Source organism: Musa acuminata, chromosome BXJ2-6 (assembly GCF_036884655.1).
Source record: "Musa acuminata AAA Group cultivar baxijiao chromosome BXJ2-6, Cavendish_Baxijiao_AAA, whole genome shotgun sequence".
NCBI lineage: Eukaryota > Viridiplantae > Streptophyta > Magnoliopsida > Zingiberales > Musaceae > Musa > Musa acuminata.
Genome location: NC_088343.1, coordinates 44850210 through 44869067, shown reverse-complemented (window position 1 = coordinate 44869067; position 18858 = coordinate 44850210). Strand labels below are relative to the sequence as shown.

The following is an 18858-nucleotide window of genomic DNA, read 5'->3' as shown; positions in this document are numbered from 1 at the left end:
TCATCATTTTTCAGTCGAATATAAAAGCGCTTAAAAGCTTGACATCATCATCATCTAGAACGGGCATGGATTTCTATGTCGCTTACCCAAGAACTAAGTATATTGGAAGAACCAAAATTTTCAACGGAGCCTTAGCTGGAAGGAATCTTTTGTTGTGTACGCAACCACAGAACAAATAGTGTTCACTGATCGAGATGGAGATTCATTGTCGGCTGTCAATCCATTCCATGCAATAATCACTACCACTACTACTAAGCCACGGAACCAGAGATGGGGATGGATGGACTGATTGCTACTTGTATTGCACTCTTCCTTGGCGATGATGTCGGCAAACAAAAAATTACTCTGCAGTCAGTAGGGAGGGACAGAGGACCAGATGTAAAAACCAAAACATCTAAGAATCCGTCGGTGCCACCCATGTCAAGGCTCGTTTTTTATTCTACATCACGTTGTTGCATCATCCAAAGTGATTATTTTCCCAATAGCTGGTGTTGGTACACCTACGTTACCCGAAAGAGACAGAAAAAATTAGATGGCAATGACCATATCATACACGAAAAGGCAGAAACTGGCAGAGGCAAATAGAGCTATTGCATATTTTTGTTAATCCACCATGAATAGGAGGATACACGTGAAATCCATTCATTTCAATAAAAAAAATTAATAAAATAAATAAATTATATCTTTCTCGAAAGAAATTAAAAGGAAAAAAAAAAGATGAAACAAACAAATCCACTTAAGAATAAGAAAGAGAAACTTATGAAATAAGATCTGGTCCTGTGGGTGTAAACATCCATCAAGCATATTTAATATTTTGCATATTAGAACATCATACAGGGCTTTAAGGATTTATATCAAAAGTAGTCTGGATTCAATGAACCTCAAGAGGTGGATGGAGAAGGATCGTGGAAACTTCACCACCCTCTTGAATTCCATGGATTTATATCAAAAATAGTCTGGGTTCAATGAACCTCCAAGAGGTGGATGGAGAAGGATCGTGGAAACTTTACCACCCTCTTGAATTCAATGGTAAAAATCAACTACTTAGTCGATGTTTATTTTCCTAATCTATAAGAATGATAAGAGTACACAATAATTTGCAGAGAGAAAAATTAACACAACCATCTCTCTCTCTCTCTCTCTCTCTCTCTCTCTCTCTCTCTGTGTTGTGGATCTAAGCTTTTTGATAGTGGACCCAATAACAGTTGTTCATCCTTCTCCTTCACAGGCAAGCCAACCGATAGGCTCCTTGTCTTCTGCACTTCTGCTACATCAGGTGATGACAACAGGTTTTGCCGCACACATTCCTGGCGCACTCAGCCACTTGGAATCTCCTCTCTCTCCCTCTCTCATACTGTGTGGCCTCTGTCCAAGATTCCATATTCCAAGGTGATAAGACTCCTATCTTTTTCTCTCATTACAATTGGTGAACCTCAAAGAAAGCAACATCACTCGAACCTATCATGAATTATTGCAACAGCATGAGTCACTGTAATTGATGATCCATGTACAGTGGAAATCCAAGACTAATTTGTCCTTCACAGGAGCTTTCTTCTTGGTTTATATATATATATATATATATATATATATATATATATATATATATATATATATATATATATATATATATATATATATATATATAACACATATCTATCGCTTGCACGCTTCAACAATGATGGCCAAGTTTTTCTGCAATTGGTCCCATTGTGTCATGCAACAAAATATCAAATCCCAGTGTCTTTATCTCAATACTTGATTGATGTCTAATCGATAATTGTTGGCATATTTAGCAAGTCTGTTAGAGAGAATAATCATTTTGCATCCTCCTAAGACAATTGAAAATGAAATAAAAAGACACAGGCAAAACATAGTAATTAGAATCCTGATCGTCGAACATGATGAGGCAGTACCTTTTGAGGGTTAACCAGGATGTAATAAAGTCAGGCTCATGTATGGCATGAGATCCTCCAATCCACCTGCGGCTTGTGATGCTTCTATTTACTGATGTCCCCCTGGATCATTCCTGCATAAAAGAAAAGAGAAAGGAGGGAGATTGCGACACAAAAACCTAGATAAGAGTGGCTATCCAGATTGACTCATCATGCACTAAACTTAAATCTTATGACGTTTCCTATAATATTTTTTTGGAGCATCATAAGTTTACTTTATCAGCATCCATAGTCTTTCTATTTCTTGCTTAAAATAAACCAACTTGTGCATCTCATTCGATTGTTGTTGTTATCGCCTACAAGAAGATAAATCATCATAAATAAATCATAACAAAACAGCTTGAAGTTTCTTTCAAGAGCATCACTACCCCAATCACTCTCGTCAGACAACACAAGTGGTTTAATAGATAAGATAATAATAAAACTACATGAATGGTCCAGATGCTAGCTTTTTTTTCTCATAGTAGTATGTTTCTGACAGCATCAACGCAAAGATTGAGAAGCATTGTCAAGGTTTCTATTTTCAACAAATAGCCTCGACTTGTACAAGGTCTGGCTTTGGGAGAAACCTATCACAATAATATGGCCCTGAATGCACAATTCCAAATTTTGGATGGGAACAAATACATGGATTTCGGTGATTGGTAGTGTCAATCAGGTTCATCAGTCAAAAGAAAGTTCCTGCACAATTTCAATATGAACATGAAATACCTCACCTAGCTTTGCAAACAGTCTATTATCACCCTCAACCTATTATGACACAATCCCATAAATGAGGGATAGATAATACAGAGCACTTTAGATGCACTGTACACAAGCTGAAGCAGTGCATGATCCTTTGCCCTGAGACAACAAAAAGAACAACATTTTTGCAAGAACAACCTGAACTACAAGGTTTTTGGATGTTCATATTTTCCGAAGTATATAATAAGCATGCAGAATTTTGATAACATTTTTTAAAGATTTAATTGGGTGAGAACTTGCTAGAACCTGTAAGCAGGTAGAATAGAACCCAATATACGCTTCAACATCCCCAATAGAGCCCAATATGTACTTTAATATCACATCTCATGAGCTCCTATCCATCTCATGAGCCCAATATACTATCTTAAAGTATTAATTGGATAGCCACAAATCCTAAAACCTTAAGCTATTAGGAAAAGAGACCAATATTCTTTAGCAGCATTTAACATGTCGTTACCAGTTCCCCACGGATACCAAGTTTGGTGGAAGATGGAGTGGACCAGGAGCCGACGACAAACACACTGCAAGAAACAGCTGTCAACAAGAAAACGAACAGTATTTTGGGAAAGGGACGAGGAAAATGGGTTCAAGAACGGATGGATTAGAAGAAGGTTACTCTACCGGGCGTGCTCCCGGACCGTCTCCTCTTGATCTGTACCGGAAAAGGAACCGTCGGAAAGGAATTGGTGTAAGAGAAAAAGGCAAGATCGTCATGCCGAGCCTACAAGGAGTGATTAGGGGAAGAAGAATTCTCCAACCTCGGAAGTGCATAGCGTGGGAGTCGTGCTCGACACCGCCAACGCCTCCTCGATCTGCACCAGAAAAGGAACCGGAAACGAGTTATTGGAGGAGGAAAAGGCAAGATCGTCGTGGTTCCCCTGCAGAGAAGCCGACACGGAGCATTGGAAGTCGATAGCCTGGGAATCTCCGCCTCCTCCTCGAGGATGCTTCGTTCGCCCCATTACCATTTCAGCTTCATCGATCGATTGATCGTTTCTCCGTAGCAGAAGCGGAGTGCGACTCGTCGCGCCGTAATGCGCGTTCCAAGAAAGAGGCCCACTTAATACCTTAGACTATGCTTTAGCCCATTTCATGGAGCCCATGAACACTTGGCTGAATATATATATATATATATATATATATATATATATATATATATATATAACATTTCTGCTCAAATTTATAATTTAGACTAAATATCATCTTTAGGGATATACATGACAATTAAATATCACATATACTTATAAATATAATTAAATAAAATTACTTCTTAAAACGCATAGTTATTGAATAGGAAAGAAGTTGAATGTATTGAATAAATATTTTTCTTTTTTATTGTGAATGAATTAAAATAAATACTTATATGAGTGAAATAAAACTGCTTAGAAGTTTATAGTAAGAAGATAAAATATTATTTGTGTGCACAAAAATAAAATTGAAGTAAACATATGCACTATAAATTATTTACCCCAAGATTGATAAATTTTTGTTTGTCATCATACTATCAAATTAGATGTAGCAAGAACTATAAACAATTAGTTTGAATAGTGACATTGATAATATCTAAATGACAGGTCGATGATCCAAGCAACCTGTCAATTAGATTCGAACAACATGTGATGGTCAGATCCGAGGACACATAGTCACAAACGAGTCGCACATAACCAAATGTTTGATTATTTGACTCCATGATAGACATAGTCAAATAAATAGGCTTTCAGAACGACTAATATCGTACCATATCTTTGCTCAAAACGTTGCATGATCTCCTATCACTATTACTTATTTCAAACATAATAATTTCCAAACCAGGGACCTCAAGATACATATTTGCTATTTCAATATTATTAGATAGTTAAACCAATCCAACTAATTCTCAACATTCTGACCTTGAAAACTAACTTGATCATCGAAGGAACATTTGTCCGAAATATCTCTGACTTAAACTTATGGTGTCAGCGCCTCGAGAAACTATGACCTACATCTCTAACTCAGCCAATTAGAATCTGACTTAACAAATAGTGAATTAAATATTTGATTTAAAAGGATAAAAAACAAGTGCTTGATTATTTGATTTAATACAAATCAAAATTAACTTACAAAATGTTATTTAAGTTTGTAGCAGTTATAAAAATTATTTCAGGAATATAACTTTCCCAATATATCAAAATCTTAGTTTATGTTTGAGAAAATTCGGAATTTAAAATTAATTTTTTTAGTATAATTTATATTTAAGATTTCCTTTTTCAAAAAGATTAGCAAATTTAAGCAAAGGAAAATCTCAGAATTATTATAATTACTAAAGAAATCCAAGTTCTTTTACTTTAAAATTTCAAAAATTTTATAATTTTCTTTTTTAAAAATTAAAAAAAAATTCAATACTTCAATTTTCACATAAAAGATTCTTTAAAGTTTGAAAATCAATGTCCTGTTTCCAAAAATATATTTTTTTTATAATAAATGTAGCAATTAATTTGCTATAATTTTTCTTAAAAGAAAAGGCCAAAATAGATATCGAACTTTCCTTTTTGACTTTCCAAATTCAGACACACTTAAATTGGTTATTCTTGTGTTAGATAAGGATTAAATGCGCAAACAATTATCTCAGTGTGGAGGACAAATGTGATAGCAAATTACAAAGAGTTTAATTATTAATAGAACACTAACAAATGAATAACTATAAATCGTCATTTTGATTACCAATAAGAATCTATAAATGATTGCATAATTTCATTAGAAGTTTACCCAATTACTACTATTATTTATATTCAACGACAATACATCAATCAATTAATTAATCAGACATAATAAAAATATTGATTTTCTTTCACTTAATCCTACTGACATTGATTTTGTAAAGTCATACATAATAAAAAAAAGGAAAAAGAGAAAGAAGGAAAGAGGAAGAAAACAGAAAAAAGAGAAAAAAATGGAAACAGTAATAGGAAAGTTTTGATTCTCACTTAATCCTACCCGTAAAATCAAATTATAATAGAAACTGGGACTTGAAGTTCTACATAAACAATTCTTCATAGGGTATCAACTCTCTCTCTCTCTCTCTCTTTTGCTTATATTATAAGATTTATTTTTTCATCAATTCTTGGTCTTTTTTTTTTTTTTATGGATGGATGCTCGATCATGTTTTGCTTCGGGACATTTACTTTTGTTGTTTCATTGTGCATTGTAGTCGAGAAATATGGATGTTAGTGATGCCGCTACGATGACGACAATGGCAAGGATCCCCGAAGACATCCGCCATTATGATATCTTCCCATGGCTCCCCTGTAAGACCATCTCAAGGTTCAAGGTTGTCTGCAAGAAGTGGTATCATCTCTTCTCCCATGACATAGTATTCGCACGCAAGAAGTTGCAACTTGAGTCACCCATCTCCTCCGGCATGGTCTACAGATGTGACAAACATATCGAGTTCTTCCCATTGGACATCCCAGGAGAAGTCAACATCGGCATGCCCGACTCCTTCTTTCCCACCCTTCCTGATGGCATGACCCTTGAAAGCATCGTTGCCTTCGTCGATGGCCTCCTCTTGGTGGTGTTACGAAAAGAGTTGGATGAGAATCCGCTATACCATTTAAACTACGTGTGGGATGTGGTGACAAAAAAGGGTCATATCATCCCTGGGAATTGCTTTTATCGAGATGTTGGACTAGCCTTCGATCCCTCCACCACTCCTACTCGTTACACGCTTATAAACATCAAATGGAAATTGCATGGACAAATCCAAGAGTTCTCATTCGACATCTACTCCTCGAGCACGAGAAGGTGGATGGTCTCGGATCACAAGGTTGTCATCCAAGGAATCACAAATTTGTATCCCATGAACAATATATCCATACGAAACGTCATATACTGGAGCAGTCGTACCCACTTGCTGTGGTTCGATCTCGATAAGGATGTCGCAGGCAACTCGCGTTTGCCACCGGTAGACGAAGAAGGAATCATGTATCATCAAAACATTGGGGTTGCCAGAGACGACCGAGGGATTTTGACGCTAACTCGAGTCATGTTCAAGAACACGATAAATATATGGGCATTCAACGAGGAAGGAGAGTGGGTGCAGAATCGTACCATCTCAACCACGTACTTGCTGAGCCGTGCAGGACCCGGTGCCTTACGGATCTTTCGTGCCTTTCTATCGAGGGGAGGTGATGTGCTCTACGTGGAAACCCAATTTACGACGACCAAACGAAAGCTTTTCAGCTACAACATAGTCACCGGCGAGACTACAACGATCAGCGAGTTGAAGAGCAGCCATCGCCAAGGACCATGTCACTACATATTCTTAAATCACAACAGTTTGATCAGATTCAAGCAGTTTAGTTGATATGCATGTAAATTAATATTAGTGTTTTTTGTTGGTACTCTCGATTGATTGTTTGTTAATCTTGACTCATCGAGACAAATGTGTTCAATATGACTGTCGATGGAGTTGGTCGTTCCAATAAAAGGATGAATTTATGCATCATTTATAGGTTAATATTCTGTTAATTTTTTATAATTTTCTATCATGTTTATGGCACTACACTTAGATATGTTTGTACATTTATAACGTTTTTTTTATCACAAGAATAACCTATTTAAGTGAATCTGAATTTGGAAAGTCAAAAGAGGAAAGATTGAAATCTATTTTGATCTTTTTCTTTTAAGGAAAATTATAGCGAATTAATTACTACATTTTTATAGAAAATATTTTCGGAAACAGTTTTTCTTTTGGAAAATTATAGTGATGTTTGGTCGAATATGTATGTGTCATTCCCCCTTATCACCTACAAAATGCATCCATATCCCCCCACCTCGAGACTACATCAACGTCACATGTTCTTTGAGAACACACGATCGTACACACGATCGTGTCCCGATAAGACTGAGCCCACCATACCCATACTACATCACCCTTGCTATCCTTCTCTGGTTCATCTTCTCACACCAACAGCCCTAACACGGACACATGAGATGGTAGCCAAACCACAGTAAGTAAACTGGAAGCATGTTTCTTCTCGTCTCTCCGTTAAGACTTCGATTACAGGTGAGGAAGCTTGCAATATGAATACAAAATGGTACCTGTGAAACATTGCCCACCACCAACACACCAAAGAGAAGAGAAAGAAGATGAGAACTAAAGATGCCATGCTTTCCAAGGGCACATGTGCTGTCATCCAATAATGCATGTGTTTTTTGTGTGCACAAGTAGCTGGCAAGACAGGAAGCGGATCCAACTTATTTATATAGCAGCTGATGTCAGGTCAGTGGATCCCATGTTCTTTGAAGACCCAAAGCACATCGCTTATCCATTTCCAGATAGATAGATAGATATATATAATTCATTAAAGAAAATCATCAAGCTAACCTGAATTTGAGTAGAACTATCTGTCCAGAATTTGGAGACTCATACATGTTCCCTTTTTGAAGACTATGACCGATAAGAACCAGAACAAATCTGCTTGTGATCACAGACATGGAAAGATCATGCTGAAGGAGCCGAAGACTGCAACAATGGCAGCAGCAACCTGTGGGTCACAGGCTCAAACACTGCGGCTTCCTTCTGTTAACCTCACGAGTAATAGCAGCGAGTAGCTTCTCCCTCGTCAATTGCTGGGACTCCACCACAAACGTGTGCATCACTGTGTCGTCGCTCACGACGACCTTCGATTCCACCACGTTGATGTGTGACTCGTTGAGAGCTCGGATGACTCCTGAGACAGGATGCGTGTGCGATGGGCAGTTCACTCGGACCATCAGCTCGTCCTGCACCAACTCCACGTTTAGCTTGGGGCGATGCGTGTGGTTGTCGTGATCCATGAATGCAGGTTGCCGCAACATCTCCTTCTCTGCCTCCATCTCCTTGAGCTTCCTCTGCAGCTCGGTGATGTACGCTATGGCGTCGGCGAGCAGGGATGCCTTGTCAGTCTTGGAGACGTTGGGCACCACAGCTCTCAGAGCGCAGAACCTTTGGTTAAGCTTCTCCCTCCTCTGACGCTCCGCCTCCACGTGGTTGAGAGGCTCTTCTCTCCCGTTGGCCGGCTTGCGGCCCCTCTTTCTCGGCTTACGGTCCTCCGGCGTCGCTGGGGTTCCCAAGCGACCCGTCGACTTGCTGCTAGAACACTGTGGCTTCGGCTGCTGCTGCTTCTCAGCCAGGAATTGGTTCGTCACAGGGTCCTCCTCCCTGGCAACGCCACTACCATGACGCAAACACGCTTCGTGAACTGGCGTCGCTTCCTCGACGCTGTGGTTTAGATTCCAATTCGGCACCTTCATGCTCATCTGCGCCGGCGCGACGTTCAAATCCTTGCCGAAGATCTTTGGATGCTCGCGGACGGCGTCGCCGAAGCGAGAATGTGATGACGAACATGTGGCGCCGCGGCGTTCCGTCTCGCCTGACGCCGCTGCGTCCCCTTTGTTCAGGTCGTGGCCGAAGACGGCCCTGATCCTATGCAACTCGTCGGGGCTCTCCGGAACCGCATCAAAGGAGGCCAATTCGAGCACGCCCGCGTCGATCGGTATGAGCACGACGGTCCGGAAACCTGCGGTCCTCGCGAGGAACGCCCGGACGAAGTAATCGGCACCCGGGAACGCCGTCTCCGGGATCCATATGTGATTCTCGGAGAGCAGAGCCCTCCCCGGCGCTCCCTCGCCAGGGTGGAACAAGAAGTACATGGACGCCAGGAAGTACATCTCGGAGTCGGCGAGCCCGTCGCGGCAGAGCGCGTAGTTTTCCTCGTGGGAACCGCCGGAGAGCACGTGGAGCCGCTCGAGCACCCGCTTCCGCATCCGATGAAGGGGACCGGCGCCCTGGGGGTACCGACCGTTGGTGCCATCGTCGTCAACGCCGGAGACAAGCTCGCGGCAGTGGCCGTCACCCCATCTGAGGACCAACTCGCCGGACCGGGACCGGGAGATCTGCCAGAAGACTGCGCAGGCCCACACCGAGCCGTGGCCCTCGACGAGGCTCTGGAGCTTGGTCTGGAGGTCGGGCACGCCTTCGCCGACGGCATTGGGATGATCAGAGGAGGACACGTGGCTTCCGGCCAGAAGGAAGTCAAGAGCTCGGCTGCCTAGGACTGCTGCCGCCTCCGCACGGTCCTCTACGGAGCAGCGCGAGCCCATCCCTGTCTCCCACCTCATCCACTTCCCAACAGCAAAGCAAAAGTAGTAGGAACTCAACGCAACTGCAGAAACTGTGAAGTTTTGAAGTGGATGAACAACGAGATAGGACGGAGGTGCTCTTGCGACGTAATCATAGCGACGTGATCGCGGACGTGGTAAGCGGCGCAGAGCGCGAGAAATGGCGACCGGGAAGAAGGAAGGCGACTTACGTGCGGGCTGCGTGATGAGATGGCTAGCGGACCAGCGATAGATTTGATCAAAGCTACATTGTAAAAGATATTGTAGAAGCACTCTTCACATCAGACCGTCCGTTGGCACGAACTCGGATCTACCGGCCGTCCATTTCGGGCTGGGTCCTTGTGTTGGTTGGATCGGATCCAGTGTAACTTGCAAGGTCGTACCGTGATGGTGGGCCCAGAGGGCTGCGACAAGGCGCAAGTGGTTCTGACACGGGTAGACGGGGACGGTAACGGACTAGTAGGTGCGGTTACCTGCGCCACAGGATGCAGGATTTAATGAGGCTCATTTTTACCTGTAAACATTTCACTATTATAACCTTAGCCATTAGTTTATGTTGAGATATCCGAATTGATTATTATTATTATATTAAATAAATGATAGATCTCAAGTTTGAACTTACATATGAATATCATATAACTTATTATTATAAGTTATTAAATTTATAAAACTCCACATTACCAACTTGTTATTAAAGATTATATTTACTGAAAATTATTTAACAGTAATTGAGAGAAATAAAGAAAGAAAGAAAGAAAGAAAGGAGGAGGTGCAGCTGTTGTCATATGAACCACTGTGATGCATTATGCTTTCTGAAAGATTGCTGCAGATCATAATATCAGCAATAAATATATCTCAGCACAAGATTCACACATCTGCAGATCTTATTGACCTGCATCAATTGCAGCGCATGGATGGTCCATTCTCACTGTAAACTTTGGTGAAGGAATCTCTTTTCTTCATTGAAATCTTTGTTGAGAGGAAAGTAAAGCAAGCCCCAGATAGAAGATGGCCTGTACTCACCCAAAGGAAGAGAGAGGCAAACAATGATAACCGGTGCAAGGACAAAAGTTTCAATTACGAAGGGCCATTAATTCAACAGCCCCGAGTAGTGATGAGCATAGTTTTTGTCAATGATGCAACATTATTATTAGACTTGTGACTATTGTTCTCATGTAAGATTTACATGTTCTTCCCTCCATGACAAGATTTCAGTCATCTAAAACAGCAGCAGAAGGAAGAAAACGCATCACTCTGCAAAAGTCTATGCAGGTGGATATCTAACTGAGAGAGTTATGTGTGTGTGTGTGTGAGAGAGAGAGAGAGAGAGAGAGAGAGAGAGAGAGATTTTACTCCCTCCATGGCATCTCTCTGCTTGTTCTCGATTGGGTTATCGTAGATGGGGATTAATTTGCATCATCTTCTCCCAGGTCAAAGTTTGCTGCTGAGGCAATTCCTGCTTCTTTGGCTCATGGCAGGATAGGACAAGAGAGGTGAGAATCTCCACCAGAGACCCAAACTCCATTTTGCTTGAATTGTACAATGTTTTTGATTGATTTGCCAAATTGCTGCCATCCGACGATAGTGGTGTTGAAAATTTCCAATATGTTACCAATTAAGTTAACGATTCTCTTAATTAATTGAGCCAACCTTTTTCTTATTAAATATTATCTAATTGAAATATTTTTATTATATAGCATAAGCACATCATATATAGTGTAAACACATCTTTAATAATGTGAATACGTCTTATAAATACGAAGCAAGAAATTGCTTAGATCTTTTACATGTATCTATTTAAACCCATTGTAGAAATTATTATTATTATTATTATTATTATTATTATTGCTTCTATTCTTAATTCTTTGTTTATTCTCCTTCAACAATTTCTCCTTATTGACGTTACAATGACATTTTCACCCTTTCATTTATGGTTATTGCAAGTCCCAACCTCAAAAGATTTCAAAGCCCAATACAATTCTTTGTGTTCTCCCCATTTAGAAACAAGATTATAACTAATAATAAGATAGTTGTAATGCTAACCATATTTTCTCGATGATCGACATATTGGAAGATTAGCAAAACAAGCATATATAAGAAGTTAATGTAAGCGTGTTGAAATGTTGAGATGAATCGGCATAATTACTAAATATGATAAACTAAAGAAAATTTTCATTCGTAAACAATTAGATAGAGAAAAAAAAAAATAATTGTATGAATACATTCATATGTCGCTATTTTTTCCCTCTATATTTAAACTAATATAGCATATAAATCCCTCTTTAAAGTTCAAAAGTTTCATAATTTTCGTATTTACTGTATAAAATTTTAATTTATGATATTGTCATTTAAGCATTCAAAATAATACTTAAAAATTTTGATTTTATTTTTTTTATATTTAAATAATAAATAGAATTAGATATTTATTATAATACATTATTCATCCCAATATATGAAATTATCGTGATAATCCTTTTTATGATACAAGTTTAATTAATTAATGAAATATTACTCCTCTATGATTTTTTTATTTGTAGATTGATAATTGAGTGAATTCTAAAAGGTCCTGAGTTAAAAAATTTCTTGTAAAGTGTCATAACTAAAAAAAAATTCTATATTTTTTTAAAATGACCACCATATCTCTATCAGTCATTGCCCTCCACTTAGCCCATCGCCCCCTCTGCCTTGTCGACCAACCGCCCTTGGCCATCTACGTTTTTGCTCATGAGCTAATCTCATCGGTCACCCTCTCTCCTCCCCTAGCCACATGTGCTTTCGTGCATGAGCTGACTTAATTAGTCGTCCTCTCCCCTCTCATAATCGTATGCGTCTTCATGTGTATGCTAACCCTACCGATCGACCTCTTCCACATATTTTTTTGCCCCTAGGGTTCATTTAGGACGACTAGAGTTAGCATGGGTGCTCACGATTGCCTTTGATTCGATGTAGGCATAAGGGGGATGACGACTGTAACGCAAGAAAAATGAGGCAACAATAGATCCAACATGATAAAATGATCTTTTCATATGATGATTAGAGTTGCTTATGAAAATTTTTCAAAGGTGGGCCGCATTATAGGAAATTCTCAAAGTTTATAGGCTTTTTTTCGACAATTTGTCATTGATAATTCATATTTTAATTATGAAGGGTGAAATCGTAGTTCCATAGAGTTTTGGAGGGTCGAACCGTCATCCAAAAGGCGACGCACGATTACCCCAAACGCTGGCCGCAGCACGTGAGCGACACGTGTCCAAGGAAATTATCCCTCTTCTTCCTATCTATTATCGCAAAGTAACTCGTTTTTGGGATGATGTCGCGCACCAAAACACCCATCCGACCCAATTAACTGCACTATGGTGGGCCCAGAAACGAGCTCTAAAATCCTCCAATCATCAACTGGTAAACTGGAGAGGTAAGTGGAAAACTGTTGTCCTAGGGCGCATTCCTCTATATAACTACCTCGGCCCCCTCTCTTCTCACGGCTCGTCAGAAGAATGGTCCGCAACAAACACCAGTTATAAGCTCGTCTTCTCTCCTCCCCTCTCCTCGTGACGAAGAAGGAGAAGACAAAGAGGAATCAAAGAGAAGAGGGCTCCGGATTTCTTCATCCGGATCCACAAAGAAGCTCCCAAGATCGCTTCTTCTGAGGTGCTCCTCTCCCTCTTCCCTCGAATTCAGCTCGATTTAGCTTATTTCTTGTTTTTTTTCTTTCTTTCTTGCAGTATTCTGTTCCGTTCTTTGATCTTCGTGCGTTGTATTCTCTCCGTGAGCTGATGATGGAAATACGCTTTCTTTGCTTTGCTTGTTCGTAGTGGTCTATCCGATCGGATCCGATCGTGCCGGATGGAGGCGCCCCGGGAAAAGGTCCGTCCGCATTCTTGATAGCTTTCCTTTTCTCCCCTTGTTTTGGTTAATGTATCGTACTGCATTCGTTTCTTTTTCTTCGGTTTTTGGAAGACTCTGAACTCCGATTAGTAGCTTTCTTCTGACTTCAAATGCGAACTCTGAGTTCTTTGCGCTGACCAGGGCCTGATTAGTTCATCACGTCCTTCTTTTTACTGATCCATGTAATGCCACTTGATCTGCACATCCTTCCCACTTTATCTTCTTATACTCATTAGGAAATTAAGAACATATTACATGCAGTTGCCTAAGATGATCTGAGTTCGAAGGAAGCACTGCAAACGCTTAAATCTTCCAGTCCTCAACTATTTTGTTCGTTTCTATTTCTTCGCTGGACTCACCACGAGTCAAGGCGTGCTTTCTTTATGACCTACAAACCATTTCCTTCTGATGCTTCTTTTCTGTCCTCTCTCTCTCTCTCTCTCTCAGTTCCTGAGTTCTTGCAGAGATCATAAAAACCTCCTATTTGTGCCTTTTCCAAGTCCCGGACCAAAGGAAGACAAAAAGAAGAATAGAGCATGGAAGCTGCTGCTGCTGCTGCGCTTGCCGCTTCGGCGAGTAGTACGGTATGATTCTTCCTTTTTCCCCCGCAAAACCTAAGTCTTTGATCAAAACCAAAAAGAAAAGAGGCAGGAAGAAAAAGATGTCTTCTATTTCTTCGCCATCTTTTATGAGGAAGGATCGGAACCGTTGGATCAAGATACTAGGGCGGATCGGGTGTGATCGGACGATCCAGATTTAGGTGGGAATGGTAATGACTTGGGTTTGTAATTTGGGCGGTGTTGGGAGGTCGTTATCGCCACGAGGAGATCGTATATTCGCGTTCTAAGGTGAACAAACAGAAACGGGAGGGAGCGCTTGTGATGATGACGACGCGACTCGTGCAAGCAATACCTGTCCACTTTTACCACGTATATACCCGCTGCATCACCTGCGTTGTGACTGGTGAGACTGTGAGCTCATGTGGGGCGCATCTGCTCGCATCAGGGAAGGAAAGCGCTGCTGTTTGTACTCGAATGTCAAAAGATCTGATTTGTTTGTTCCACAAATGGGAAATGATGGTGATGATGATGATGATATTAACATGATGTTGTTGTCTGCTTGCGGGGACAGCTGAAGTATTATTACTCGAAAAGGAATGACTCGGAGCAGCGAGGGAGGTCGGCTTTGGGAAGGGAGGCGCTGCCCGATGCCAATTCGAGCGATGCACACCCATGCAACGGTACGAACCATGCATACCCATGCCTGATGCCAATTCTCATCATGACGCCCGCGCGCGCGCGCGCGCGCGCGCACACACACACTCTCCTCTTATTCCTTTGTTCCTACAATACCCTCCTGAAGAGCAATGCAACGATTAAACAGATGTGGGCATTTTGGGGAGTCGGTGAAGTCGAGCTGAGCATTATATGGTGTTTCGATTTGTTTCGCAGGAGTGTTCGAGCTCGGCGCCTTCTACGAGATCGATCATGAAATGCTTCCCCCCAAGTCCCCGATCCAGCTGAAAGCCATTCGAGTCGTAAAGGTTTCAAAATTTCCGTCGTTTTACCTGTTCTTGTTTATACTGTAAATGCTTGCTTAGTGTTTGTGATTGGAACATAGGTGGGCGAGGCGACGAAGCTGGACGTAACGGTTAGCTTCCCAAGCACGCTCGCGCTGCGGAACTACTTCGCGATTTCACCGGAGCCTGGCCGTGACCCGGAGCTGGACGAGAGGTTCGTCATGAGCTCGAACCAGGCGGGAAGGATACTCCGACGGCCAGTGCCCCCGTCGGAGCTGGAAGATCAGAAGCACCTGGAGAGTTTCTGGCTGTCGACTTCCAACCTGCACGAGTTCCCCCTGCCTATGGTGCCCATCGGATCAGTAACGGCAGAAGACGAGATCGGTAAGCGAGCGTCGCCAGTTGGAAACTGCCTCTTGACCATCAAGCGCGCAGGCTTTCTTGGCTGGGGGATCCGAAGAAAGGTTAAGTACATTGGGAGACACCGGGAGATGTCTTTATCGATGTCCGATCAGAAAGACGAGGAGCAGCAACATGAAAAGAAAAGAAAACGGGAGGTCGTCGAGGAGGAGGAGACGGAGAAGAAGAAGGAGAAACAAAGGGGAAAGAAGGGTGAGAAGAAGACAAAACCTCGGCGCGACAACGAGGATAAGTGGAGGTGCGTGAAGGAGCAGCAAAAGGGGAAGGGGAGCAGGGACCGGTGGTCTTCCGAGAGGTACGAGGCGGCGGAGATGAAGCTGCTGGAAATCATGAAGGTGAAGAAGGCCGGGCTCGGGAAGCCCATCATGCGGCAGGCGCTGAGGGAGGAGGCGAGGAAGCACATTGGAGACACGGGGCTCCTGGATCATCTGCTGAAGCACATGGCGGGCAAAGTCGTGATGAACGGCACCGAGCGGTTCCGCCGGCGGCACAACTCGGAGGGGGTGATGGAGTACTGGCTGGAGCCGGCGGACCTGGTTGAGGACCGCCGGAAGGCCGGGGTGGTGGATCCCTACTGGGTCCCTCCGCCAGGGTGGAAGCCTGGCGATGCCACGTCTGCGTGCGCCTGCGGTGGTGCGTGCAAGCCTGTGATAAAACAACTCAGAGAGGAAATATTAATTCTCAAGAGGTACCTTTCTCTCTCTCTCTCTCTCTCTCTCTCTCTCTCTCTCTCACACACACACACACACGCACACTCGCTCTCTCACACATACACATGGTTCATTTACTTGTTTGGTGAAATGAACGTGGCACATGCAGGGATTTGGAGCAGCTGAGCTCACCGAAGGATATCGAAAAGGTCGTTTTAGCTGTGCGTTTTCTTAATCACATGCATGTTTGTCTTCTGGACCGTTTCACTGAAAGCTGGCAAAGAGTAATAATACACATCAATGGGCACATGAGAGTAAACTAATATAGGATACCACATGCGTGAATTTGCTTCCTCATTTATTAGTAGCTTATTGATGACTCTCGACTCAGCAATCTGCGTAATTGATTACCAGGAGGACTACAGTCGTTTTATGGAAAGGAGTAAGAAGCTTGATGAAGAAATAAGTGTCATTTACAATTGTTTGCAGGGCTTGAAGGTATGCGGAAGTTTTCCGTTTGGTTGTACAAGCAGCTTTTACGTTGAATCCGTGTAGCACTTCAAAGATCGGTTGTTTTACTAATTTCCACGGAATACGTTCGACACTACGCATGCACCTTTTGATTGTTTGCTGGGTGATGCAGGAAGAGATCCGACTCATGAAGGAGCAGGAAAACAAGAACATGGAGATTGAGGTAATGAGAGAAGACAGGGGAATGCAGTACGAAGAAGATGTGGCCATGAAGCAGGAGGGGAATGAGAAGAAGGGAAATGGAGACGCCAGCAACAGCAACAATACCACTGACAGTACCACGAACGACACCAATAACAACAGCAGCAGCAACATAACCAACCAAACCATTACCACCATCGGTACTAGTAAGTGTAGCAAGAGCACCACTACAAACAACAATAAGGCGGGGGCGCGCCGGAGTGGGTTCAGGATCTGCAAGCCGCAGGGGACATTCCTGTGGCCGGACATGTGGAGCAGCAACAATGGCAGCGCCACTGGCGGCGGCGGCGGCGGCGGAGGGGAGCTGCGTTCCCAGGGCCCTGTGTTGGTCCCCAACACCATGATGACCACCACGATGGCCATGACGACAGCGGCCATAGAGGAGCACCTGATGCTGATGGGTGGTGTCCCCACACCTCCCTCGGCCTCATCAGCCACCTCGGCCCCCAGACTCCTCCTGCTGCCTTCTCCGACGTCCCCAGTCCTGACACGTCCCCCAGAGGTCGTGGCGGTCCCCCCGCCTCCTCCTCCCTACTGCAGTCTGCAGCTGCAGCAAACAGGCAGCTCCCACAACAGCTTCCCTTCCGTTGTGTACCATCACATGGTTGCTCGCGTACTCTCTCTCTCTCTCTCCCCCTTACTCTCTCTCTCTCTCTCTCTCAGAGGAAACGGAGAGTGCTCTAACATTCTGATGCAGGTTTGGGCGCAGACAACATCTTCGCCAACAATGCTACCTGGCGTAGGGGATGAGCCGGAGGGAAACATGAGATCAGAGTCAGCAACCGCGGCTTCTAACTGGAATGCACACAAGGGAGGAAGAAGCAACATCACCACGGATTTATCCCTCGCCACGCCCTCCACCACCTACCAGTGAACCAATGCATCTTTTCTAGAGACATTACTTACCCATTCATATTAATCAACGTTTAGTAGCTCCACTGCTGCTTAGCTTCTCTTAATCGTCCACCTTAGCTAGCATACCTTGCCCTGCGAAGCAAATAGTAACATGGAACAACAAAAAGGGCTGATGTAGCATCATCCCCTAACTGCCTCCGTTGCCTCTGTTGTCTACGACATCTATCTGTGCATAAAAGTTTCGGAGGCCTTGGGAAGCAAAACTACAGAGGCTTTGTCAAGGATACAAGTGTTGATGCACTAATTAGTACCTTGTTGTTGTGTTTCTAACCAACATATGATTTATCGTCATCAGAAGAAAGTCATTTTATTTGTTTCCCAGAAAAAAAAAATAATGAGGAACTTGTTTGTGATCAGAAAGAATGGTGCAGGAGGAGCGCAGCAAAGGCAGGCACAAGCAGCTTGTCTGCTCCAAACAGGGAATTTGCTAAGCTCGGCTGGATACTGCGTGGGTGCAGACAGCAGGTACTACTCAGGTATGCAGCTGCCACACCGCTTTCCCTGGTACTATTTAGTGTCTTTTTCAGAGTGCAGATTGTGCATGTATCTGTGTGGGCTCTGATCCACCCCACACCGCATCGGCGACAATGAAGTCGGTTCTGAACTTAACATCTCTAAACGTAACACTAATTCCTTAATAAAATGGATATTTGATTATGAAAGTGACCCAATTCGTCCTTATTATGGGAACGATTGAGATAGATAACCGGTGACTACATGCATTCTGTTTATGCAATTCTACTCCCAAATCGATATTATATATTTTCAAGTCTCCATGAGGATGTATATATGTCCCACCAATTGGTTGCACCAATTTCCTCAATTCCCCCACAATAATTCTACTTCCTCTGCCATAAATTGCTTGATAAAATGACATACATCATCGTGACGTTAAAGACCC

The 18858-nt window shown here is 42.7% G+C and overlaps 4 protein-coding genes across 17 annotated transcripts; 2 read left to right on the top strand and 2 right to left on the bottom strand.

Annotated features, from left to right (window-relative positions):
• LOC135615935 (uncharacterized) lies at window positions 1-3706 on the bottom strand. 14 transcript variants are annotated; one of them, XM_065115037.1, is made up of 5 exons: window positions 3455-3706; window positions 3318-3348; window positions 3154-3230; window positions 1914-2026; window positions 1-500 (listed from the first exon to the last, which is right to left on the bottom strand). In XM_065115037.1, the coding sequence occupies exons 1-4, from the start codon at window positions 3662-3664 to the stop codon at window positions 2021-2023; spliced, it is 324 nt and encodes a 107-aa protein (XP_064971109.1). In that variant the 5' UTR covers window positions 3665-3706; the 3' UTR covers window positions 1-500; window positions 1914-2020. The 14 variants fall into 14 exon arrangements, 7 of the variants coding, with proteins under 7 accessions (XP_064971109.1, XP_064971105.1, XP_064971110.1 ...); XM_065115033.1 differs by having other exon boundaries at window positions 3154-3217; XR_010488197.1 differs by lacking the exon at window positions 1-500 and adding an exon at window positions 911-1458 and having other exon boundaries at window positions 2943-3230.
• Window positions 3707-5916: 2210 nt separating this feature from the next.
• Window positions 5917-7038, top strand: LOC135614017 (uncharacterized). The gene has a single exon (XM_065111009.1). The coding sequence runs from the start codon at window positions 5917-5919 to the stop codon at window positions 7036-7038; it is 1122 nt and encodes a 373-aa protein (XP_064967081.1).
• Window positions 7039-7995: 957 nt separating this feature from the next.
• On the bottom strand, window positions 7996-9965 carry LOC135613750 (transcription factor MTB1-like). Its single transcript, XM_065110791.1, has one exon. The coding sequence runs from the start codon at window positions 9834-9836 to the stop codon at window positions 8229-8231; it is 1608 nt and encodes a 535-aa protein (XP_064966863.1). The 5' UTR covers window positions 9837-9965; the 3' UTR covers window positions 7996-8228.
• A 258-nt stretch (window positions 9966-10223) lies between these two features.
• Window positions 10224-17916, top strand: LOC103990244 (protein AMEIOTIC 1 homolog). The gene is made up of 7 exons (XM_065111008.1): window positions 10224-10284; window positions 15173-15264; window positions 15342-16348; window positions 16480-16624; window positions 16725-16808; window positions 16954-17655; window positions 17740-17916. The coding sequence occupies exons 1-7, from the start codon at window positions 10224-10226 to the stop codon at window positions 17914-17916; spliced, it is 2268 nt and encodes a 755-aa protein (XP_064967080.1).
• The last annotated feature ends 942 nt before the right edge of the window (window positions 17917-18858 follow it).